General features: G+C 46.9%; 1 protein-coding gene across 1 annotated transcript; it reads right to left on the bottom strand.

Moving 5' to 3' along the window:
- Positions 1 to 3,390: 3,390 nt before the first annotated feature.
- ZFTRAF1 (zinc finger TRAF-type containing 1) lies at positions 3,391 to 25,524 on the bottom strand. The gene is made up of 4 exons (XM_081012722.1): positions 25,075 to 25,524; positions 13,510 to 13,748; positions 12,262 to 12,473; positions 3,391 to 9,135 (listed from the first exon to the last, which is right to left on the bottom strand). The coding sequence occupies exons 1-4, from the start codon at positions 25,429 to 25,431 to the stop codon at positions 8,744 to 8,746; spliced, it is 1,200 nt and encodes a 399-aa protein (XP_080868848.1). The 5' UTR covers positions 25,432 to 25,524; the 3' UTR covers positions 3,391 to 8,743.
- Between the last annotated feature and the right edge of the window lie 316 nt (positions 25,525 to 25,840).

Raw genomic sequence — 25,840 nt, 5'->3', positions numbered from 1 at the left:
ACAATAAAAGAGGGGTATCCCTTTCCCACTTTTTAAAAAAAATAATAAAAGCTCAGTTAGAACAGAACCTGCTTAGTGGTTCCCAGAAGCCACAGAATGCTGAGTGCTGGATGGAAAGAAAAGAAAACGCAGGAAAGGTTGAATTGGCCGTTTTAGGCACTTCTTGCTCAGTGTTGTGGATTCATAAAATTGTAGTTGGAAGGGACCCAAAATGCCATCTAGTCCAACCCCGTTTTTGCAGGTCCCTTGTTCTCTGCATGTGTTTGAAGGCGATTTACACCAGGTGCCATACATCCTAGAGCAGCCTTTCTCAACCTGTGGGTCCCCAGATGTTGGACTACAACTCCCATCACCCCTAGCTAGCAAGGCCAGAGCTCAGGGATGATGGGAGTTGTAGTCCAACATGTGGGAGCCCACAGGTTGAGAACTGCTGTCCTAGAGGAAGCTGCCTTGACTCAAGTCAGCAGCAGTCTATTGAGTAGCCCAATGTTGTTTCTTGTCCGGCACCAACCTTCCAAGTTGATTCCCACTGCTAAGAGGTTTGCTCTCCTGATGCACCTCCCCTCAGAACCCTCCATGCATTATTCCCAATATCCTGGCTGGGCGCTTCTGCTCAGTGAGCCTCACTCACCCCTGAAGGGGGAGAGAAGAGTCTTGCAAGGCGAGTCTATTCCCTGCACTTCGCTTTCAACCTCCAAAAAGGTGGAGGTGAGCAATTTGCGTGAGCTTGGGATAACCAAGCATAGTTCTTTCCACTAACAGGGCATCTTGTTTGTGTGAAATGGTAAGTTTGAATACAGAGAAATATTTGCTGCTCATCATCCTTATGCATTCCCTTCCTAAGATTTCAAACCACCCACCTTTAGTCTGGGCCACTTAAAAATATAAATATTGATGAACACTGGCCAGGGGATGTAAAGGTAAAGGGACCCCTGGCATTAGGTCCAGTTGTGACCGACTCTGGGGTTGCGGCGCTCATCTCGCTTTATTGGCCAAGGGAGCCGGCGTACAGCTTCCGGGTCATGTGGCCAGCAGGACTAAGCCGCTTCTGGCGAACCAGAGCAGCGTACGGAAACACCGTTTACCTTCCCGCCGGAGCAGTACCTATTTATCTACTTGCACTTTGACGTGCTTTCAAACTGCTAGGTGGGCAGGAGCAGGGACCAAGCAACGGGAGCTCACCCCGTCGCAGGGATTCAAACTGCCGACCTTCTGATCGGCAAGCCCTAGGCTCTGTGGTTTAACCCACAGCGCCACCCGCGTCCAAGGCCAGGGGATGTACAGACCCTGAATTAATGCAAATTAATTCCTGCATTGCAGGGGTTGGACTAGATGACCCCTGGGATCCCTTCCAACTCTACAGTTATACTTTTCTAATTTTTAATTTTTTTTAAAAAAATTCTATTTTTCTATCACAAGTGTGAGAATTCCTCCCAAACATGCCGCTTTCAGCCACACTTGTAAACTGTCCTGTTATTTGAAAGAATTGCACACGGCAAGAAGGGAATCTCCTCTATTCCACCATCCAGGCCCCAATGCTTCCCCATACATGGGTGACCTTGCAGCATTGAAGTTCATTTTTTACGACACATCTGAGGACAGAAGCCGTCATGCTGCCGCTGACGGTACAGAGCAGGTGCATCTTCTCCTTTTCAAAAAAGGCAGCATAAAGCAAAACAGGGAGGGAAGAGTAGAGGGGGAAACATCTGCCGGGCATGCTGAGGAGCCCAAGGTCAGCCCCTGGCATCTCTAGTTAAAACAGATATTGGGCAGAAGGTCCAGGATAGTGTCACTGCGAGTCCAGGAGAGAGCAGACTCAATCTTCATATGCTGAAGAGCTGGTATAGCAGCTCTAAGCATTCGTCCCAGTGAAACCCATGTCGAATGTTACGATATGGTATGTGCAAGATCTTGTCAGCAGGAGATCAAGTGCATCCGTCTGGGGACGTGTGCATATGCAGAAGAATGCATATATAATAATAATTAATATTATATAATAAAAAATAACAATTCTTATTCACCCTCAATGTTCCAGCACTCTGAACTCCTGGTGCGATGTTGGCCGGGACAAAACTTCTGCAGCAAAGCACCTTCTCAAAAGGTTATCCTTCTTGCCTTGCTCGTTTCTCCCTCTTTGAAATCTTTGCTCCAAACAATCCAGCCAGTTAGTGACTGGAACAACTCAACTACTGAAGATAAAAAGGAAGGAGTGTCATTTGCAGTCTATTTACAGTGCCCAGGAGTAGTCTGGGGGATGGGCCTTGTTTTTTGTTCTTGTTTTCATCACGTATTTTGTGCTTTTGTATTGTCTTTTTATGTTGTGAACCACTCCGAGATCTGCGGATGAAGGGCGGTATATGAATTTAATAAATAAATAGTCTGTCGCTTCGAACAGGGTGACCGCCTTCCAATAAAGTTAAAACAACCTGTTGCTCCATAAAGTTTGGCAAAGCAGCTAACTGCATCTCTTGAGCTAGAGCACACGATTAATTTATTATTTCAGCCTGGACAGTTGCCCAGCAGGCTGCACAGGGACGGTTTTTCCTAAGTGGCCACGTACAGTGGAATTTCAGACCTGATCACAAGTGGAAGAGCGTTGATGCAACCCAAGCCAAAGTCCTGGGACCATAGCAAGATCAAGACTACAGAAGAACTCACATGGACAGTGGGTTGCATGCCAGCCATGGGCACGGCCAGCCAACACCTCCTTGCCCATGCGTAGGCAAACTCGGCCCTCCAGATGTTTCAGGACTACAACTCCCATCATCCCTAACAGGACCAGTGGTCAGGGATGATGGGAATTGTAGTCCCAAAACATCTGGAGGGCCGAGTTTGCCTTATGCCTGGCAGACCACCTCTCTTGCTGCAGCGGGTTTGCAACTTCCTGACTAGACTACTGCATCCCTCTCTACATGAAGGCATCCTCCATTATAGAGGGCAGAAGCAGGACATTTGGCATAGCACACAACCCTTCCTTGTAAAAAATTTTATGCTGCGAATGAAAAGAGGGTAAAAGGATGCTGGCTACTTTTGTGCTGAAATACTTGAGACGAAGTATTGAGGTCCTGAAGGTGAAGCATTTGGGGTTGGGAAACAGGTCTCAGGGGGAATTGCTGCAGAAACTGCTGCCCACTTGGTGTGGACAACTGTGGTCTAACATTCTGCTTACATCGCCAGCCTTTTCAGTGAGCAGGAGTTCAGAAAAACTATTTCCAGATAGCGAGAGCTTTTCCCGATGGTGTTTCAGCTTCGGGATTATGAGCTGCGTGCCACATGCAATCAGCACAGGCCCCTTTGGAAGGGACCGTGCTCACCCCAGTCCCGAGTTCGGTTCCGCCTTGGTAAAGAAGCCACGCTTGGGTCAAGCACACACACATACGCAGACAGCCATGGGTTGGCAATACTTTCTTTTTTTTTGTTTCGTTTAAACTACATTACATACAGAAACTTCAAACAAACGCAGACCAGATAAAGGAACAAAAGAAATCATTCCCAACAACATTTAAAACTATCCCTCATTTTTTTAAAAGCCATTTCGGTATCATGTGTAGTGCTCGCAAAAATGGGGAAGACACAAGGTGGGACGGGCGGTAGCGGCGGAAGCTTATGGCCAGGTGCCCCCAAAGCTGTTACACTGGAGCAGCTGCAGCCCCCTGCCCCACATCTCCTTGGCCAGCCCGCAGGGTGGAGAGATGGAGGGGGTGATGACAGAAGTGGCAGCCTTCCGTTATACAAGCGCCTGGAGACTGACACTGCCCTTCCCACCTTCTTCTGGTTTCAAGCCGGAGCTTCCAGCTGGATTCCAAGGTCCAACAGAGAACCCCTCTTTCTCTCTCTCTCTTTTTCTCCACAAAAAAGAAGAAGAAAAGATCAACAGGAACACAAATAATGAAAAATCAGGCCAAGTACAACGGACATACCATCTTGCAAACAAACCATTAGTTTTCTTTTAAATTATTTTAATTCTACATTCGCTAGTTAAATAAATTACCCACAGTGAATACTGTAAGGAGGTTTGTGGTCTGCCAGTCCTTCAGGCCCTGGCATGGATAAGCATGCTACAATCTTTAGGCGTCTAGCACAGAACTAGACAGATAAGGCTCAGCTACCAAGTAGAAGTTGGACAGAGTCCCGTAGTGAGGACAGGGCAACCCAGGAGGAGGAGGAGGAGGTGGTGGTGGTGGTGGTGGTGAGGCAGGGAGGATGAGAATGAAAGCAGGGAAGCAAAAATGCTGGCAGTGGCAAGCCTGGCAGAGAGGTATCCCCAAGCAGGACCCCAATCACACAAATGGTTCCCAGCAGATCAGAAAGCCTTAACATGCTTCCCATATCAAGCCCTGGGAAGACTTGCTCATCTTCCACTTTCAAAGTGCTTGTCCTTCATTACATACAGACTCTTGGGGTGGCCACAGTTGCTCTCTTCATTTCAGGGGAGGGAGAGCCCTGCAGCCACTTCCATCCCTCACTTGGCTCTCAGGGAGAATTAACCACTGCCATGATGCGATCATGCCTAAACAACAGCTTCTCAAGAAACTAGGAGGGTCCCTTCTGTCCACTGCTGTTCCGACACATTGCCCCCTCCCTCCCAGAAATACTGGAGAAGTCAGAAGCTTGGCAATAGATAATAGATTCTTGCAATAACCGTTGGGAGGGGGAAGAACTACCTTCAATTATACAGGATAAAGGGAAATGATGTCTACCCATGAACCGCTCCCAATGGGTAACTTCGAAGTTAGCTCTTTGCCACTGGCTAGACTGAGATGATCAGCCACTAAATGTCTTAGCAGAGGAACCTGCTGGGGAAGGAAGAATGTGGCAGCTGGTCTCTTTTTAGGAGGCAGATGCCAAATGTATTGAAGCGTCTGGATGGGAGAACTCACACCCAAGATACCTCAACTCTGGAAAGGAGCCGAGAGGTACAACCACCAGGCTTCAGCTGGTTTGCAGCACAATTCAACTGCACTTCATTCAAAGTTACTACATCACAAATTCCTCTAGACCTCCGCTCCAGTAGTCAGTAGCCAACTCTGTCTCCTCTAGTCCTAACTAGAGCAAAAGGTCTCTTTGTTTAAAAAAAAGCAGCAACAGGAGACATACAGATGACCCAGTAGAAAAAGTCCACACATGGAAGACTCCATGGGTAGCATTCAACTAAGTTTTAGAAGAGACGCACTGAAATTAAAGAACATAACTAGGTTAGACCCATGAATTTAAACAGGTCTGCTCCAAGTAAAACAAATCTGAATACCATCCTATGGGAGGACTGCCCAATCCTCAATCTCTCAAGTGCATTCTGAAAATATGGACAGGTGTTCTCTGGTAGGATCCAAAGGGAGGGAGTGGAAGAGGCTCCACTCGGTTTGCCATGTTCTGAATCTCAAGGATCAAGCCCATTTCGCTTCCCACACCCAAGTGGGATGCCAAGCAAACCCCTCTTTCCACTGGTGTTCCTCCAGAGAGAGGTACAGTACTGCCTATTGGACAAGATGGTTCACAATCTCCTCTTCCTTCTCTTCCCATCCCCAGGATTGTGTTCCGTTTCTTACCAGAGGGGTCTGAAGTCCTGCTAAGAACACCTTCCTCCTAACTACCACGGTAGCTCTTCCAACATCCGACCGGTAAGAGCTACTCCCAAAGATGCTCTTGCATCCAAGTTACATGACCGCATGCCAAACATCAGGGTCTGGGAAGCTCTGGACATAGGCATCATCAGCACTTTTATTTTCCATTGCTAGCCTTTGTGGGAACTGATGTTGCCTTTTCAATCTACGTGAGGATGAGGTCTGAGCTTTCCTACGGCCTTCCAGAGACGGGCTGCAGGAAAGGCAGGCCCATTGAAAGCATTCCTTCTTCTGCAGTTTCCTAGTATATCACGTCTACTCATAAGTTAAGGTTAATGCTGAAGCCAGTCCCTGGAAGCATGACGAGCAGATTTCTAACCTCTGCATTAGTGTATACATAAGCTCCTTTTACAAGTAAAACTTTTGGTGTGTGCATTTATTTCCAGAGCAACCACAGTACACGAGTAAAGTAGGGAAGAACTATTTCAAGTCTAGACCTGCTCCAGTTTAAGGATTAAGTGATGTGCAAATTCTGGCTATTATTTAGAGGCCGCAGTCTTGAAATCTGCTCCACAATAAAAGGATCCATGAGCTTTAGTTCCCTGCCATCCACGTCAGGACAAGCGGCAAGCTTCCTCAATCCACCTGTTCTGCACTTGAGCCCAGAAACAGCCTCTTCGTTCCAAATACCTGAGAAAGTGCTCAGTGCTGGTTTGCATTCCCAAATACAAGGAAGACAGTTGCATGCACACACAGGCATCTAAGGGGCATTCTTGTACCAAGTGTTTTGAGCAAGTGTGCTGCCCTTCACAGACCATTTCAAAGGCCGATCTTCCAGGCTGCCAATTCTCAAAAGCGCCCATTACAAGAAGTTGCCTGGAAGGGGGGCTTTAGCATGCAGCCTGCTTTGTGGAGCTCTTAAGAACTAGTTCCTGGTTCAGAGTCCTTGCAATTAAAACACCTTAGGGCAAGAGAGACATAATTTTGGCTTTGGCAACCCTCAACTGGTAAAACAAAAACAAAACCCTGCCTAGTTGGTCAATAATTCCTAATCACCAGCTAAAACAAACAAACAAGCCACAGCTGTATGCATGTCTGAAAAGCTCTTCCTCTGAAGCTCACAACTTTTTCAGATATTCCATGTAACCCACCCATGCTGTTCAGGAAAGAAGTTCTGCCTTCACATTCCCATCAGACAGGACTGATATAATATGGGGCAAGTCCTTTCCTGAACAGTTTAACATGCCATCAGCTGGAATATCCAGCTAAACAGCTTGCCAACCTTCAGCTCTCGTTATCCCTGGGCACTTTACTTTTTCTAAACACATGCTAAGACATTCTCCTACTCTGGGACTCCCAAGAGCATGTGGCCTGCTAAAATGAATGTGACCCAGGCAGTCACCAGGAGCTTTTGCTGCCCTGCCAGGACAAACACAAGACAGGTGTCTACATACCTGGCATGGCACAGTGTGCAGCTGGTGGGCCTCACATAGCTTGGTGGGTCACAGTGACAACAGACCAGCCTACTCCTGGGACATCGCAGACTAATTCCCCACATTTCTAAAAACGCTTCTTTGACTACCTGCCACCACTATGACCAGGAGGCTGAAGGGAAAAAGCAGGACATTAAAACTGGTGGGGACGGGGACTGCTTTGCTACCCTTTTAACAGCAGTAAGTCCCAAGGAGGACAGCACCTGCAGCAAATTCTCACGTTTTAAAAAACATACCTGATCCAATTAGTCCATATAAAGCATACATTGCCACCAAAAGTAGCTTCCTTTAAATAAAAAAATGGCATGAGGATGAGGGGGAAGGAGTCAAAAGGAGAGGGAAGAAAATCATCTTGGATGTGCAACATAACCTATTAGTTCCTCATGATACAGTCTTCATCCACCACCAATTCCCCCAACCCCAGTTAAAAATATGTTTAAGAGCATCAAGCAAAATATCCCTGTAGATCTCGTTGAAATTTGGTGAACGGCCACGCTATCCTCATCCATATATCTATATATATATATATTACATACATAAAATCACATTGTAAAATTGCATAATTACTAGAAGAGCCTGTTAACTCATTTGCACAAGAAAGAAAGATTTTTTTTCAAAGTATTGGGAAAGTTCCCAAAACAGACAGAATAAATCACCCTGCATTCCGAGAAGTCTGCACTGATTTGGGTCAGTTCTATGTAGGTTCCTATCTAGTCTGTCAAGATCTCAAGCCTGATGGTGGGGGGACTGGGGTGGAACAGAAGGAACAGGGCAACGCCGGGACCTCTCTGGATTCTCTCCTCGCGAAGTGCAATTCAAGCCATGTTGAGGATGCTACTTCCTGCCGGAAAGGAAGAGCCAGCAACTTTTCCATCTGTCATCATTAACCTTCTATTAATCCTGACTTCATTTCAAATGCTTCTTCACCAGCCAGCAGCTCAACCGTACGGAAAAAGCTGGGGGGGGGGGGATGATTTGAACTACTGATACACAAATGGAAGATTGGTGAGCCGGCTACTCATTCATGCCACAAAGCACCCAATATGCTATTATCTCCCCTCTCTACAGAACTTGTTAGAATGTGGCATTTTAGCCCAGTTAGGAGGAGCCTGGCAAAAAGCCCCTTGCCTGGGTAGGGTGGGGGGTCTCTTAAGATGACTTGGTTATCTGAGAATCTCCCATTTGTTTTATTCCAGTAAATCTAAGACAGAACCCACCACTTCCAGATTCTACCCAGTTCTTGCTACTATTATTCAAGCCAGAATGTCTCCCCACCAGGTCAGAAGGACACAGTGAAGGACCTTAACACCGCCACCCAACCGCCCTGACACTACATTGTGGAGATCACACACAATCATGACACAGATGCAGCCTTTTCACAATGTATTGATTGGTGGTTGCCAGCTTGATGCTCTCAAGCCTCGTCAGTACCCTGCACCGAGCCGGTTCCCCAGTCGCCTATTCCTGGCAGAGATGGAGAGAGAGACGAGGAAGGTAGCGGCCGCTCAAAGCTGTTGTATACCACACATGCAAAATGTTCTCTTTAAAATAATCAAATAACTGTGGAATCATAAAGGGGTCGAGGCAGCCGTTCGAGGTAACTCTGGTTCAGTGGTGCACGCTTTTTCTCTCTCGCCCTCTCATTCTCTCTCTCGGTCACTCCTGGAAAAGCCAAGCTTTGCTTTACGCTTACTTCTGTATCTGGAATATAAAGAGACGCAGGTTGATGTTCTTGGCTGCCAGCAATTTGTTACATTCCACAGAGTCTATGATGGGGAGCGGCACGTAGTCCGTTTCGTTGTTCTCGTTGGTAAAGACAAAGTGATAGATCACAGGGTTGATTTTCACGTCATCGTAAGGTCCTTTGAGCAGCAGGAATGAGCACTCCATGGGGGAGTTGATCTTGCTCTTGAGAATGAGCTGGAAGGAGAGAGTTCGCTTGCACGACAAGTTAGGGTTTCGTTCCGAGTCGTTAACTCGAGCCTTCAATACCCAGGTCTGGTTCAGCACCGTGAACCGCGGAGTCTCGTAGTAGAGGCGGGTGATGAAGTCATCTGTTCGGTAAGGACGGAACTGAACCTCTGCAAGAGAGCGAGAAGAAGGGGGTTGGGGGTGTGTGGAAGAAAGGAGACACACAGTTAAACCAGAGAAGCTGGCAGCAGAAAAAAACAAAGCTCAAGTTACCTGTAGCTACTGTGAGGGGCCTTCTTTGCCAGGACGTAAGGAGACAACAAGGGTGAGAGTAGCCATTCAGAGCTAGTTAGGGGGAGAAGCAACTTGGCTTCTTGGAGGGAAGGGAGTAGGGAAGAGGAGAAAATGAGATAAAACATCAATGCATTTTAACACTTAAAAACCACTACACAGTTTCATCATTGCTTAAGTTTGGGGGGGGAGGGGGGAGGGAGGAAGAGAAGTGGCAAGGAAGCTCAAATGTGAACAATGCAACCACTGTTACTACGAAGCTGTCTGTCTGGAGCCACACTGCCTGAAGGAACCCTGTGGGAGCGTCAGGAGTAACCAATCCAAAAATCACCACTCCAGGATGGGAGGCATCTGGAAGCAAGAGGATTTCTGTTCCACGTTCGTTTATCGCAGGACATGGAAGGTGCTATCACCGAAGCATCTTCAAGTCTTCTGGTCTTGCCCTCCATTCTTTGCATGATGCTGCCCCACTGAATAAGGAGAATTTCCTCAAGAGGCCACCAGCAGCGGCTTGTGGCGCACAATCACATCACAGCTCTAAAATTCAGACTTTAGGTCTAAGGCCAGACCCTTTGCAGCACCACACTGGAGGCCTCTTCAAGTACCCGATTAAGAATTCTTGGGCCACTGACAGGCAGCGAAGCCAACTCAAGTGCCATTCAGAATTGTAGGGGAAAGGCCGCTGGTTCCAGATTCATTATGAGTGTCCATAACAACATACGGGTGCATAAAAACCAAGTCAGACAATGCAGTTCATGTAACACAGCACCTTTATTTTATTGGCATTAACGATACAGATCTGTAGATGGCACAGTTATGTATCACCACAATGCAAACCAAGAAACAGGGAGTGGGGTGGATGAAGAAGAAAGCCTTCAGGTTTTCACACAGTGCAGAAAATCCTGGGGTTAGATACATGAAAGACAGAGAACAGTACACTGAATCATTGAAAGCTCTATCCAATTTAGCACAAGTCCAGTGTCAGTCTCTTAAAACCCTTCTCCAGCAGAGTCCACAGTGCAACGAAGTGCTGTGTTTTGTTCAAGTATATCAAGATTGTTGGCTCAGTGTTTTAAAAGTCTTTGGTGTACAAAACCCATGGAATCTCACAGAAACTCAGGGACAGGGAACCTCTGTGTACATTTTTGCATTCTTCGGTGTTTCCGGGGAACGGCAGCAACACCTGGACAAAGGAGGTGATGGAGTTATTCAAGCCACACAATCAGCCCGACTCAGCACTTTTGATTTCTCCGTGTCAAGCAGCGACAGCCTCTCTGGACAGAGGCCGCCTCTTTTCTAAAGCAGAGGAAGATCTCCACCCCTCTTCTCTCATGGGCAGAGGCTGCGCAGCGTTCAAGGACACTGGGCAGGTGAGCGCTACCCTCAGCAGCCAGCTCTCAACCTGTGCAGGTTGAACCCACCACCCTTGCCCTCAGCACTGCCATGCAGGCACTGCCTAGCTCTTCAGTAGAGCCGTTTCCTTGCGGTTCTCAGATCTGGCACCACCAGGGTGTCCAACTGAACTGTTTGCCACCCCCAATTCCGGCTGCTTTGCCCGGACAACAAGGAACTTCTCAGGAGGAAGGCATCTGGCCACCTTGCTCCACGTCCCAAGTTCACCAGGACTCTTATTGTCGCTTTGCTTTTTCAAGCTCCAAGCACCTTTTCTAACTTAGCCAAGACAAGCAAAATCCTCTTTGCAGGTTGCAGCACTTCCTGGGGCAACAGAGAAAATCCACTACTTCTCAGGACTGGAGACAACAGGGTAAACTCATTCAGGTCCTCTCTGCAGGAAAGGTGAACATTTACAGCAAAACAAAGGAGGTTTCAGTATCTATTTTCCCACCCCCAATCAATAAACAGTGATTTTCCCACACATTATGCTGAACATGTTGCCAAGCCTACTTCAGGAGTCATACCAACGGAGTCAGAGGCTTACCTGGAAAAGCAGTTTAGTTCTATCAGGATAAAATGACAGCTTCCTCCCTAACCTTGAAGATTTACCTTTATGGTTCCCCCACTTAAGGGGGAAAACACTTTGCTGCTAGGTCAAGAAAACCAGGAAAGGGCTCCACATCAGGAAAGGATGACAATGTTTCAACCTCTTTGGAAAAGGGGTTGGATGGAAAACTCCCAAAGTTTTCAAAATATGTATAGCAACCACATGAACAACCAACTCTCTGAATAGTAATCAAAACCTAAGCTGGAAGGTGCAATAATACTTCATTTCGCAAAGAACAGATTTCATGTAGAGTTTACAACCTAAGTTGTAATACACCAGATATTAATTACACCAGATATTAATACACCAGATTCCCAACCAAACTAGATGACTGACAAAGGGCACTCAATATTAAAACACTGTCCCGTCCCCCCCGCCCACTATCCCCAACCCCGTACAAAGCAGCAGAACCAACACTGGTCTTAGGCCTTAGTCTGAGGCCTGGCACAAATGCAACTACAACGCCTTACCTGCAGCTATGAAAGGTCCTTCTTCCACGCGACATCAATGCTGCACAGTGGAATAATCAGCAAAGAAGAATGCCAAAGAAGCAGTCAATTCTGCTCAAGAAGATAGCCTCTGAGCGCGTGGCTCAGGGACCAGAAGCTGTGCACAGACCGTGCAGCTTGTGACACACACACACCCGGTCACTTTTCTTCCCAGGCCCTCAGCATCATGTAAAACATTTCACACACACACACACACACACAGAGGTTCACCCTTAAACCTGAACTCTCAAGTGGACAAGGAGGTTTCCTGGGGCAGACATTTTGTGCTGTAGCCCTGTCTGATCAGCAAAGTCTCGCTCTTCTGCTCTAGAGGAACAGTTGCTGCATGTTTATTTAATGAAAACAAATTAATAACTGTTGCATAAGAGAAATATGACTATCAATAGACAAATGGCACTAATGTACCAAGGGGGGGGGGAAGCAAGGAATAAGCAACCCAGCATCAATCACAAAAGCTCTTTTCATCTATAGCCTGATCAAATCCCAGCAATTACCTGTATAGCCAATCTTCTCAAAGCTGAGCAGGCCAAATATGCTGTTGTACAGCTGCATCTCCTTTTTATGCGTTTGGTCCATTTCATCCAGAATCTCCATCAGCTCATTCCCCGTCTTTGTTGGGTGTGTGCACTCTGCCTCGTGTACGGTCAGCTCGTGGAAAGGGCCTTGCCAGGGGCACCCAATCCGCTTGTACTTGCACCGAGTAACTCTGCAGGCGGAAAGGAGGGCAAAACTCAAATGAGCAGCTGTTTCGAGTAGGATGCCAGGGCGGATGGAGGTGGGGTGGCACACTGCGCAGCAATGCTTGCGGCAAAAAGTAGTCCCAAAAAATGACACACAAAGGAAAGGACCCTGGAATTCCAACCCTTGATATGAAAGATTCACAAACTACCGGACCCCTTTCTCTCCCTCAGGACTGCTGCACTGACCACAGCTTCCCAGCACAGATGTTAGTAACAGGTATCAGAACAGTAAAGCTGTGCCTTCATCGCCAGGATGGGGCTTGTTGATATGACACAAATAAAATGTTTCATCACTGAAGAACAAGACCAGACATTTTAAGTCATCTCATTACATGACCATTCCTCTCGCCCCCGTGGCCAAGGCCACTGGCCTTTATACCACCTGCTCTGGCACCCTGAATCATGGGCTGCCAACCTTTTTGTACCTGTGGGTCCATTTCAAAACTGGAGAAACCGTCATGAACAAAGACATTGCCTATTTACCCTGGCATTTGGCTTTTAATTGGGGCCCTCCGGTATGATGATACCCTAAGCCTTGTATTGGCTTTCATCTTACAGTTGGGCAGGGCTGGAGTCACCCTTTTGGTGTTACTGAAGTATGAACACTTTTAATCTTTAATGTTATTTAATCTTTTCGATCTTATTTTATTTTTTTTGGTATTTTGCATGCATTTATAACTGTAAATTGCTTTGAGGCATTTTATGTAGTAAGCAACATAAATGCTCATAATATTCATCATCACTATTCCCCTACAGTTTTCTATGGAACCGTATAATGGGTAGCGCGCACACATACACACGCACACACACACACACAAAACCAAGAGCATTCCTGCAAAAGATGACTTGTACAATACATATTAAGCACAGAACCCCAATTTCGCTGATGACTAGATGGAGTGCCCCTTTTTCCTGTCGGCACCATTCCTGCCCATCCCATCGTAGCAAACTGCATTGGATTCAACAGTAACTCTTCGGCAAATGGCAAGAAGAGCCCTTTACCTGTCCTGGCATTCTTCTTTCTGATGCCTCTCCAAAAGAGAGCGAGGAAACTGACGCATGCAGAAACCACACTCCGACGGCAGCTCGCTCACTGCTTTCTCTACGGCAAGATTTCGGCAGCAGAGGCTCTTGCTGATCTCACAGCGACAATTTGGGCAAGTGGCTTGCTCCTCTTTCAGCCGGGCATCTGCCAGCAGGTGGATGAAGCACCCAGCACACATCAAGTGACCGTTTGTACACTGTGAGTAAAAGGAAAACCAGAACTTCAGAGGTTTTCTAGAATTGCAGAAGATTCACTCAATCCCTGTGTCATGCTTGAGTTCTACGTAGCTTATGTCATTTATACTTCCATTCTTCCTTGCCTACATACTAATGCTACTAATACAACTACTAATAATTTATTATTTATATCCCGTCCAGCTGGCTGGGTTTCCACTCTGGACGGACTCCCAACCGAATATTAAAAAACCGAATATTAAAAACACAATACAACATTAAACATTAAAAAACTTCCCAGTGTGGTGTAGTGGTTAAGAGCAGTGGACTTGTAATCTGGTGAACAGGGTTTGCGTCCCCGCTCCTACCACATGCAGCTGTTTGTTGTGGGAGAGGAAGGGAAAGGAGATTGTTAGCCACTTTGAGACTCCTTAGGGTAGTGATAAAGTGGGATATCAAATCCAAATTCTTCTTCTTCTTCTCTTCTAAACAGTTTCCAATTCAATTTTCCCCCCATTTTTCTACACTTTAAAAAAATTTATTTGCTCAAGAAGCAAATAATCATTGCATTCCTAAGTAAAAATACAAAATGAAGGGGGTGCCACCTCTAGTGAGAAAAAGAGCAAGATGGAAATGACTTAGAATACAGTTCTCCTCTCTATGTAAGCAATCATGGCCCAAGGCCAGCATACTTGGTTCAGACCCAGCCACTCTGCAAGCTCAACGAGGTCCAATCGTAAAGTGTTCCAGAGCAAGAACCCGAGAAGCATTCCTTTCAAACATGCGGAGGATCGTGTCCTCAGCCCACCACACAACTCAGGGACCTGAAGGTGATTTTGTAAGCTGCAAATGAGGTGAGAAAGACTGTACAACACTGTCCAAAAATAGTTGTGCCTTCAAATCGGCCAAATACATTCAGGCTAGGCAAGCCTGCTGTCCTCAGGCAATCAGTCTCAACAGGTACAGTTTACTTACAGTCACCAAACATACAGCTGGGAGTCATCTAGTCAAGTGCAGAACATCTGATAACAGAGATGCCTCTTTTATCCACCTTCCTTAATTTCTTGCCAACTTAAAGAGCCCCATCTCAAGTGTGTTTATCCTCCCATTCATTCAGATACAGACCATCCTCAAAGAAGAAAAGTGATCTGCATAGACCACCCTACACTTCAGCTGCAATCCAAAGACACACTTCTTTAGGATGAAACCCCAATGAACACCGTGAGACTTATTTCTGAGTGAATGTGAACAGGACTGTGCTGTAAGATACCTACCTACAAGAGGTTCAGACAATTCTATTGCCTACTACATACATATTTAGCAGTTTCCAATCTGAGCCTGATGAGTTTGTGCACATGGATAAAATCCCACTACTCAGAATTTGAGGGCAGGTTTGCAAACCACTACTGTGAGTCTAGGCAATAATCTATTTAATGTACCAGACTGATATACAATCTTTTCTTCCAAGGAGCTCCTTTTACTCCGTCACTATTTTATGCTATTTTCATATCACAGCAATGCTAATGCACAAACATCACTATATTTTCTGCCCTAACGCAAAACCAGGTGAAGGATAACAACCAAAAGAACATCACTGAATGATCCCTTTATGGGGCTTTTAATAAACAAGGCTTTGGCCTTGGAAGCATAATTGTGCCCTGCATTTAACAGACCTGTCTTTCCAAGTCCTCATGAGGAGGAGGTGGCAGGTGGCTCGGGAAACAAGAGCCTGGTTTTTCCCGTTTATTCTCACTCAAAACACCACATGGTGCTTCATAACCCTAATTAGAGAAAAACAGAGCAATTATACTTTCGCATCAACACAGGAAGTGGCCGTCAGTAACAGCACCTACAAGCTAGGATGGTGGAGTCCAGATGTTGGAATGACTGCTACCTATAAATCTCAGCCAATGGGGGGGGGGGGAGGCATGAAAAGCCATAGATCATCATTTCACTGCCTCTTTCACCAGTTTGTCTCATAAGTCACATACAAGGCTAAGTACAAGTGCAGTTATACACGAATGCTGGACGGAAGGGACCAAAATAATTCAGCACCCGGCCAACTGCTTCCATCTTGGATTCCTTTAGCCTGCCTTCCTTCAGACTCATCAATGTCTGCTGGCACTTGTGCAGAGATATCAGAGGTGTGTGATGCTTTTTACATCACTTAAAAAAATTTAAATAAAAAGCAAACATACCTGAACTCTGCATTTTCCTCAGCCATACCCCCTTCCTTGGGAGATATTTCCTACCCTTGGGATTTATATGCCACTTGATTGTAAGAAAACCTCTAAGGCATTGTTAAGTCTACAACTGCCCTCATCCCCGACTACTGGTGAGGCTGCCTGGGGGTAATGCAAGTTGTAGTCTGACATTTTGGGACTCAACACTGAAAAACACTGCTTTAGTCTGAGCAACTTCAGCAGGCATCTCCCTCTGGCCCAGTATTGTTGCTGGTCAATTTACAGGTCTCTTCTTCAAGCACAGATAGAAAATAAATAGCTTAGACCATGCAAGCATTGTAAACTCTGCCTGCCCAGGGTCACTGCTAACCCTGAAGGCACCACGCAACAGCTCTGCTGGATGAGATTCCACTAATATACCCGTAACATAAAAGACTGATATCTTTTTGCCACCACCATAAAGGGAACCTCAAATGGGATCTAGATTCAGATAGCTCTCCATCATTGTCTCCCTAATGTTCTACAACTCCCAGAACAGAAACCTGATTTTTCTTTTCCTGTTAGGAATGGAGGGCTCCACCTGCCTCCTGTGCAAGGAGCCATTTCTCCTAAGTAGGTAACAGCATAACAGAAAATACCTCAAAGCAGTTGCTCCAAACCAAGTGGTCTGTAGGCTGAAGTAAAATGAAGGCACAACACCTGCAGGACAAATACAAATAAATAACTCTGTGCAGAGGGGCTGAATATTCACAAAACCACTTTCCGCTCAATTTAAAGACCAGTATGAATTCCCCTGACTGTATTGGCCAGGAATTCATTAAAGAGAGAAACTAGAGCAATAAGTCAAAATCCTCCTTGGCACCAAATATACACATCGCCACACACTCTGCCTTAAACAGGAACACTGGTGTAGCAAAGGTTCCACAAGTGACCTGTAAACAAAGCCTTTATGTATTTGCTAACTCCATTTCTACATTGCCAAATAGCAGGCACTCTCAGGGTGGTTCACAAAACAGGTTAATAATAATAATAATAATAATAATAATAATAATTTATTATTTGTTCCCCAGCCACTCTGGGCGGCTTCCACAGAGACCAAAAATACACTAATATGTCATACATTAAAATCTTCCCTGAACAGGGCTGCCTTAAGATGTCTTCTGAATGTCAGGTAGTTGTTTATCTCTTTGACATCTGATGGGAGGGCGTCCCACAGGGCGGGCGCCACTACCGAGAAGGCCCTCTGCCTGGTTCCCTGTAGCTTGGCTTCTCGCAGCGAGGGAACCGCCAGAAGGCCCTCAGTGCTGGACCTCAGCGTCCGGCCAGAACGATGGGGGTGGAGACGCTCCTTCAGGTATACTGGACAGAGGCCGTTTAGGGCTTTAAAGGTCACTTTAAATTCAACAACACTTTGAATTGTGCTCGGAAATGTACTAGGAGCCCTCCCAGTTAAACAGTGGCCCCTCCAAATGCTGTCAGTATACAGCTCCCATCAGCATGGTCAATGATCAGGGATGATGGAAATGATAGTCCACCAATATATCAAGGGTCATGGGTTAGCCACCCAGTTTAGAACCATAAAATACAAGGATAAAACCATGTGAAAACAGCCACAGAATAAAGCCAAAGCCAAAGCAAAACCAACAGTATTGCAAAGATCTTTTTTTAAAAAGGCAACCTATTTTTAAAACTGAAGGACTAAAAAGCTTGGGGAAATTAAGAAAGGTTTTCATCCGACAGAATCATCCAGAAAAGGGCCTCAGAAGACGATATTATGGTACACGTGGGCATATATGGGCGGAGGCTGGCACTCCTTGGCCACAACCTGTTTTTGACTTTAATACCAGCATTATGAAATGGGTCGAGGAATGGCCAGCCAGTGCAGGTGACAGAGCATAATATTAACCATCATGATGCCTATTTTGAACCAACTGAAACATCTGGAGGGTTTTTTAAAGGCAGCCGCACACTTGACGCATTGCAGTATTCCAAAACGGTGATGACAGAATGCGGGCATTGGCGGCAACGCCGTTTCTATCAAGCTGATCTATCAACCACAGCCCTAAGACGATGAAAGAAGGCCACCTATGTATCCAGCAACAGTACTAGGTCCAAGAGCACCCCCAAACTACAAACCTAATTCTTTAGAGCAGGGTTGGCTAATGACCCCATTGGCCTCCAGATGTTGCTGGACTACAGTGTGGACTGAGTCTCCATTTACTGACCCTCATTCAGTATACTACATTAAGTTAGCAGGGTGGGCATGATGTCATTCACCCAAGGATTCTCAAAGAGGCATCTAGGCTAAGGTTACCAGACGTCCCCGTTTCCTGGGGACAGGCCCTGGATTTACAAATCAGTCCCCATACAAAATCCATTGGAGTTGAAAAGTGTCCCCAGATTCATTGGAAAAAATCTGATAACCTTAATCTAGGCAATCATCAGACAATAGGTATGGGGTTTCTACTAATGAAAGAGTAAAGAAGGTCAAGTATATTGCAGAGGCACACAACCTCTTAACAGGATGAAGTCACCAGGGACAGCATCACTAACAGAGCCAGGCAGGATCTGACATCACAGTATGGCTGGGGGAAAGCAGGGGCACACAATAGCTCTGTTTAGGCCACCCAGGTGTAGTCAGGGGTTTCATTGTGGAAACCTCGGGTTCAAACTTCACTCAGATGATTTCAACAAGTCACTATCCCTTGGCCCAACCTACCACATAGAGTTCCTAAAATGCCAGCTGCAGGCTACTTGGAGAAAGGGGAGGGAGGCAAGTAGCTTAAATAAATCTGTCTGAGAGCCCCTTGCCTTTAGCTGCTCCTCTTCATTTACTAATCAACCGCATGTGGGCCTGGAAAGAGATTGTGGCAGCTGGAAGACATGGGCATACAACAAACTGGGACAGGAAAATGGGGCATAAAACATACTTCAAGTAAAGAAGGATAGATGCATCATGCCAAGAACCGCACTGATCAAAGTAACATGTCAAGTTAAGGAGAGGCTGACTACATTCGTCTATCGAGACATATTCCCTTCAGACACTCATGCAAGGTTACAGATGCTTCTGGCAGCCTGGGAGACCTTTCAGTCACCTCCTGGAAGTTCAGTCTAAACCCTGAATCCATCTACCTGGCAGCAGAGCAGAGCACAAGAGCTGCGGCAGACAGGCAGAATTCCTAGAAACATTTCAGAGAAAAATGATGAATGCAATATGATCATGAAACGCCAAGTCCTGACAAACTAACCTCTCAACAAGCCCACACAGCTGCCAAGGCCTGTGCTTACTACTGTAGCAAACCCTGAGTTGGGGGAGGGAATAACTCAGTAGAAGTGCTTCTGCCATTTTCTAAGCTGAAGGCACTCAAGAAACCTCTCCCCTCTTTTTCTGAGTCTAGACAACATCTGTAGGCTCCTGCAGCATTTAGGCAGGGGCTCAATCCCCTATTCAGTGAAAGAATCAACAGATACACTGGACTATAATAGGCAAGTCTCTCGGCCTCAGTTCTGCTGCCTGCAAAATATGCCATTATCTGCATACTGTATTTCTATTTGCAACCACCTAGCTCTCAGGACTGCTGTGAATACAAAACAATCTTCCAAAGCATTTGCACATCATAGTATGAGTTATATAAATGGCACTTATTACACAATTCTTTCTGACACTGAAGCTCTTCGGGAAGGGCAAGTTTTCCTGAAGACTCAAAGCATTCAAGGATTCAGCCAGGACTGTAACCTGCAACAAATCTGTTTACACTCTCAGGGCATAGCCCCTTCCTGTTTCTAAGCTGCTTCTTTTGAACTATGTTGCACAATTTGCATGGGAAGGAGCTTTGCAGTAAAACCCTCTTCCTCTCCTCAGCTCTGATTGCTCAACAATCTGGGCACTGGTCGTCAACTGGTGGGTCAGGACACCCCGCGGCTGCATTGTGACTTCTTCTAAGGTGGGAACACACAACAGCAATAGCAGCAGATACTGTAAATATATGGTAAACAAGCAGTTAAAAAGAGACTTCCCTAAATGTACGGTTGAACTAAAGATGGGTCCTGGGTCTATACTGTGAAGTAGACAAGACTCCAGGGGTTTCAGACCTTTTGCGTGAACTGTTACCACTGAGCTATGGCTCATCCCCAGTCTTCTCAAATGAAGCTGCAAGAATACATTCCTGGGCTTGGAGCAGCCACAGACAACTTTGAACTGACCTTTCCGGAAACCCTGCTTCCTTTTGCAACCTTTAACACAAGTAGTATGCTTTCTTAAACGTCTTCCTCGGTACCAGCCACTATCCTTCGCTGCTTAGGTTACAATCCCCCCAGTGTGCAAGAGAACACCAGCTTTTACTTGCTTCCCCAACTGTACGGAAAATGTTGTATGGAAAAGAGTGGAAACAACTATTTACAAATCTATGACACTTAGTTCTGAGGCTCAAACCACAGAATGGCAAAATGAGGCAATTATTCTTAGTTTAGATAAAATATTTACACAAAGCCTTTACTAAAGTTGTAAACATCAAATAATTGAAAAAGAACAACCAGAACTAACAAAAAACCATAAAAGATGGACATCATAAATCAGGAATGATAGGTCAGCGGGTCCTGGAACTTTTCCATAATTTATTATAATTATTTGTGTCCTGCCTTTCAGGATATTTGAAGGTGGCTTACAAACAACATCTAAATGCATAAACAAACAAACAAAAAAATGACTAAAAAAATTCAAGACATAAGTCAACAGAATCCTTCCCACACAGCGGTTGGTGACAGACAACCTTAGAAAGGAAGGCCAGTTAACTTTAGCAGGTGGCTGATGGTCATTGGACAGACTGGCTCCCGGCCTCTGTCCTTCCAAGAAGACAGCTGGTAGATCGGCTTTGAAAGTGCCACAACTTTGGCACCATGATCATAAACTTTAAGATTCAGCTTCTAGTCATCCTTCTCCTGACCTGCCAGAGCTGGGATGGTAAGCAGTGTTTATTAGATCTCACCTAGCAGGGGTGTGAGCGCATGTGTCATGTGGGGAGAGACAGCCCTTCAAGGTCACGGATTTTCAAGATCAAGACCAGCACCTTGAACTGGGTCCAGAAACAAACTGACAACAAGTTACAACTGATGCAAAACAGGCTGACTATATGCACATCTCTTGGTATCTGAGACGAGCAACTGCATTCTGTATCGGCTAAAGCTTCTCAATTATCATGGAGCCTCATATGATTGCAACAACCACTGGACTCCAGACACAGATACTGTATTAACAGAAAATGCTTCCATTATTGTCACTGCCAGAGTTTAATTGCCTGTGTGCTTCTCCTCATAGCGCTGCAACCAACAATGATGCTTTTCTTCCCTGGGATCTTGAGCTTGTTTTCAAACTGGTTAAGCTAACACTAATCTTGTTCTTCCAAAAACGAAATGCAATTCCTGCCCTGTTTTTCAGCAAGGAATTATGGGGATGGCACATCTGACATCTCTTTATTTGACAGTGAGGCAGAGAACACTGTGCAGATATTATTAGGGCGCAACCACCAAAGTGTAACATCACCAAGGCGATGACCTTTGCATTTAGGGACTTAACTAAGCCAAGTCACATGCTGCAAGTCACATGTTCCATGCTTCTGGTTCACACTTGGCTTCTTTTAGTTCGAGTCCTTGTTCTGCACCAATTAAGTGCAAACATTGTGGGGGGGGGAGGGCAGGGGAGAGAACAGAACAGGAGGCTTTCATGCAGCTGAACAGCCAACAACAGAGGCACAACTGGACATAAGTCCATTTGATTGTTGATTTGTTTGCACAGACTGCCTGAAGAGTCCTCTGTGGCTTCTTTACCCTAAAATGTTTGCAGGAATTAAATGGAGCACAAAAATGGGGGGAAGCAGGTTCTGATAATGCAGGCGCTAAACAAGCACTTTAAGGGAACATCTTTGCAAAACAGGGAAGGGGGTTTCTCCAAGCTTTGGTGTACACTGCAGAGCTCTTCATTACCAAAACAGAGAGGCAAAAAGCATCATCTGGTAGCAGTACCTGAATTTATGCATGGAGCTCAGGAAGCCCAGAGCATTCTCTTGGTCAGAACAGCAAGGCACATCTGTCAGCCAAAACAACACACCAGACTTCCTCCCCAGCAAGAGGATCTGGGACTTTTAATATAATGTCCATACAACTTCTCTGGCCTCTCCATTTCTGATCAGAAGTCCAACAACATCCCTTAACCTCTTTGAAAATGAATGCCAACGCTTAATTTTGTTGAGATGATTTTAGTACCTTGCAGCTAATTCTGAAAGTTTTGTGCATTTGTAAGGTGGGAGGAACTACTTGGAAGTTATAGTCTGGATGTTCTTATTTAGGTACAGGAGGTGGGGGCTTGGTCTGGTATATCTTTGGAAGTAGGTAGAAAAGAAGAAGAGAAGAAAAGAAAAAGAAAACGAAGAAGCAAGCCACAGTTTTAAAAGTGAAGATAGTAAGTATCTCTAATTCTGTAGAGAAAGACAAGCAGATCTTTCTCATACATATAGGAAAGTAGGAACCCAGTCCCTGTAAAATTCATTCAACCTGTAGGCTAAATGAGGCTCTCTGAACCTTTCCCAGTCTTCTCACCACTGTCCCTTAATGTGTCTCTACTGCCTCTCTTACTCACTCGCTGGATCATCACCAACGTTACTGTATGCTTGTGAAACATGGACCACTTATAAACACCATCTCCAACTCCTCAAAAGATTCCATCAATGGCGTCTCCAAAAAAATTTACACATCACTTGGGAAGACAGGCGAACTAATGCCAGTGTACTGGAAGAAGCAAAGATCACCAGTGTTGAAGCAATGATTCTTCAAACATCAACTTCGTTGGACTGGTCATGCTGTGCAGATGTCTGATTATCGTCTTCCAAAGCAACTACTCTATTCCAAACTTAAAAATGGAAACCGTAATGCTGGCGGTCAACAAAAGAGGTTTAAAGGCTGTCTCAAGGCAAATAAAAAAAAAATGTAGCATAAACAACAATTGGGAAAAACTTGCCTGCGAGCGCCCCAGTTGGAGAACAGCATTTGCCAAAGGTGTCACAGGCTTTGAAGACACTCAAACTCAGGACACAAGGGAGAAACGTGCTAAGAGGAAGGCACGTTTGGCAAATCCACAATGGGATCAACTCCTGCCCGGAAACCAATGTCCCCACTGTGGAAGGACGTGTGGATCCAGAACTGGCCTCCACAGTCACTTATGGACTCATTAAAACCGTGTTTATGGAAAACAATCTTACTCGGCTACGAGTGATCGCCAAAGAGAAGAAAGAGAAGAGACTGCCTCTCTTTTATAGCTGTCAGGCTGCTCTCCTTCCAATACTCATGCACACATTCACTAGGTATAAAGATAGCAGAGAGGAATTCTCACCATGTGCAAGCAAAGTATCTTAAGGAATCACAGCAGATGAGACTTGCAGAGCCAGTGGCAACAAGAAGAATCAACACACTGCGAAGTCCCATCCAGCACTTTGAACATTACCATAAAACAGAGTCAGGAGATGGTGGTTTCTTGAACCTGACTTCAGGGCAAAGGGAGTCCCTGTAGATGAGTGGAGTTGTACAATGGCTCACTCCTAGTTCACCATTTACATCCCAACAACTCTCACTCCTAGTTTACTACAGTGGTACCTCGGCTTAAGAACTTAATTCGTTCTGGAGGTCCGTTCTTAACCTGAAACTGTTCTTAACCTGAGGTACCACTTTAGCTATTGGGGCCTCCCGCTGCCCCGCCACCACACAATTTCTGTTCTCATCCTGAAGCAAAGTTCTTAACCCGAGGTAATATTTCTGGGTCAGCGGAGTCTGTAACCTGAAGCGTCTGTAACCCGAGGTACCACTGTACTTACATCCCACCCTTCCTCCAAAACACAGGGGGAAGGGAAGCTCAGAGCAACAATTATGAGAAGAACAAGTTATACCACAGGTTGAAAGATCAGCAGCTAAACCTGCCACCCAAGAGGCTAAATTAATGAGTCAGGAGCAAGCAGCACACAGGAAGAGGTATGAGGTGACCCTGCCCAAACGCTGGATAAATGGAGATCTCAGACAAAGCAAAACAAGGTGGGCGTGTCTGATTTGTGGAACCAGATAATTGTTTCCATTTTAGGGATTTCTCCAGCATGGCTTACAGAAATACAGCATAATAGGAAGGGGGAAATGTATGTACGTTATCTGATGGACACTCTCTGTGCAAGAGGGTGGGAAGAACAATGAAAGAATGGAAGAAAACACACCACAAGCACATCTCTCTGATTCAAGTGGTTACTGCCTCCCTACTTCTGTACTTACCTGCCATGATATTGGCTATTCCGCCCAGAATATGCACCGAAGGAGGGGCAGAGGGTGGGGGAGGAAGAGAAGGGGACTGATCCACACCACTATTTTACCAGTCAGGCAAGAATAATCAGCTAAACACCTTGACTTAGGAGACAACCCACCCGCATTATTAAGTGATGATCCTTAGAAAGCGCTGATTTAACATCATTTTTTAAAGTGTGGTTTTCTCTCCCCCTCCCCTATTTCAAGCATTTCCTTGCATTTCTCCCCTCATTTTGAAAAGCTCCTAACCCAGCCCAATTGGGGGCAGTGGAGACTACAAGTTTGAAACGAGCGAAATGAGATGGGCGGCTCACGGGTCACAACTGACATGGGCCGTTTCATGATGGGCCAAGGCTTGGCAGCACATGACTTGCATGCATGAATGCAAAAGGTCCCGGGTTCAAATCCCCATGGCAACTGCAGGTAAGGCTGGGAGAGAGTCCTTGCTGCCTGCCAAGCGTTTCCCAACCTCGGGTTGGACTACATATCCCATCATCCCGGACCACGGGCCCTGCTGGCTAGGGAGCTGTAGGCCAGCAACCCCCGGGGGCCCCGAGGTTGGGAAAGACGGGTGGAGACCCTACTGAGCCAGGTATGGGCCTGGTTCACGACAAGGTCGCCGCTGCCTGCGTTCCTCTGCATTCCCGCTTACCTTCGCGTTCACACGAACACCTGCCCCCAGGTAGCCCTTCCCTCCCCGGGGCAAAAGGTTCAGCGGGATGCAAGCCCCGTGCGTGCCTGCGAATGCCACCATTGCGGAGGGAGGGGAACCCGGCACGTGGGAAGGGGACCCGTACACGCGTGTACACGTGTAGGAGGAGGACGCGGGTCGCACCTGGTAGACGGAGGCCTTGGGCAGGTCGAGGCACACGGTGCAGCAGAGGACCGAGTAGAGGCGCTCCTCCAGCTTGACGCCGCCGCCGCCTCCCTCGGCTCCGCCCGGCAGCTTCAGTCGCTTCTTGGGCGGCGCGTCGGAGTCGCGGTCGCCGCCGGGCTCGGGCTGCCGGACAAGGCCGCCGCCGCCGCCTCCCCCCGCGCCCGCCCCCCCAGCCCCGAGCGGCGGCCCCGGCTCCTCGGCGCCCCCCGGGCCAGGCCCCGCCGCCTCCCCCAGCGCCAGAGGACCCCCGGCGCCCGCCGCCACCACGCCGGCCGCCGCCCCGCCGCCGGGCTCGCGCTCGTCTGGCCCCGACATGGCGCTCTGGCTCGGCCGCGGCTGCTCAGCCCGCCGTCCCCAGGCCCGCCTCGGCCGCCTCAGACGCCGCCATCTTGCTTGGGCCGCTCCGCTCCTTCTTCCCCCCGCCCGGCTCCTCCGCCCGCCCCCTCGCCCACACGCCCGGCCAATCAGAGCCACGGGGCGTCGCGACCCGCCGCCCGTCAATGGCGCGACGTAGGCGGGCGACGAGACGGGCAGCCTCTCCCGACCAATCCCGTGCCGGCTCGCCTCAGAGACGGGAACAAGGCTCCGGGAACGCCCCTCCGAAGCAGCCAATCGCCCCTCGAGGGGGGCGGGCCAACGCGCCGCTGGGGCAGCACAAAAGACCAACTCGCCCGAGCGACGTTGGACTCGCTTTCCCAGAAGCCTCGACCGGGGTGCACAACGG

Source organism: Podarcis pityusensis (genome assembly GCF_964106645.2).
Source record: "Podarcis pityusensis genome assembly, chromosome: 7".
Lineage (NCBI taxonomy): Eukaryota > Metazoa > Chordata > Lepidosauria > Squamata > Lacertidae > Podarcis > Podarcis pityusensis.
This window is presented reverse-complemented; position numbering and strand designations above follow the sequence as displayed.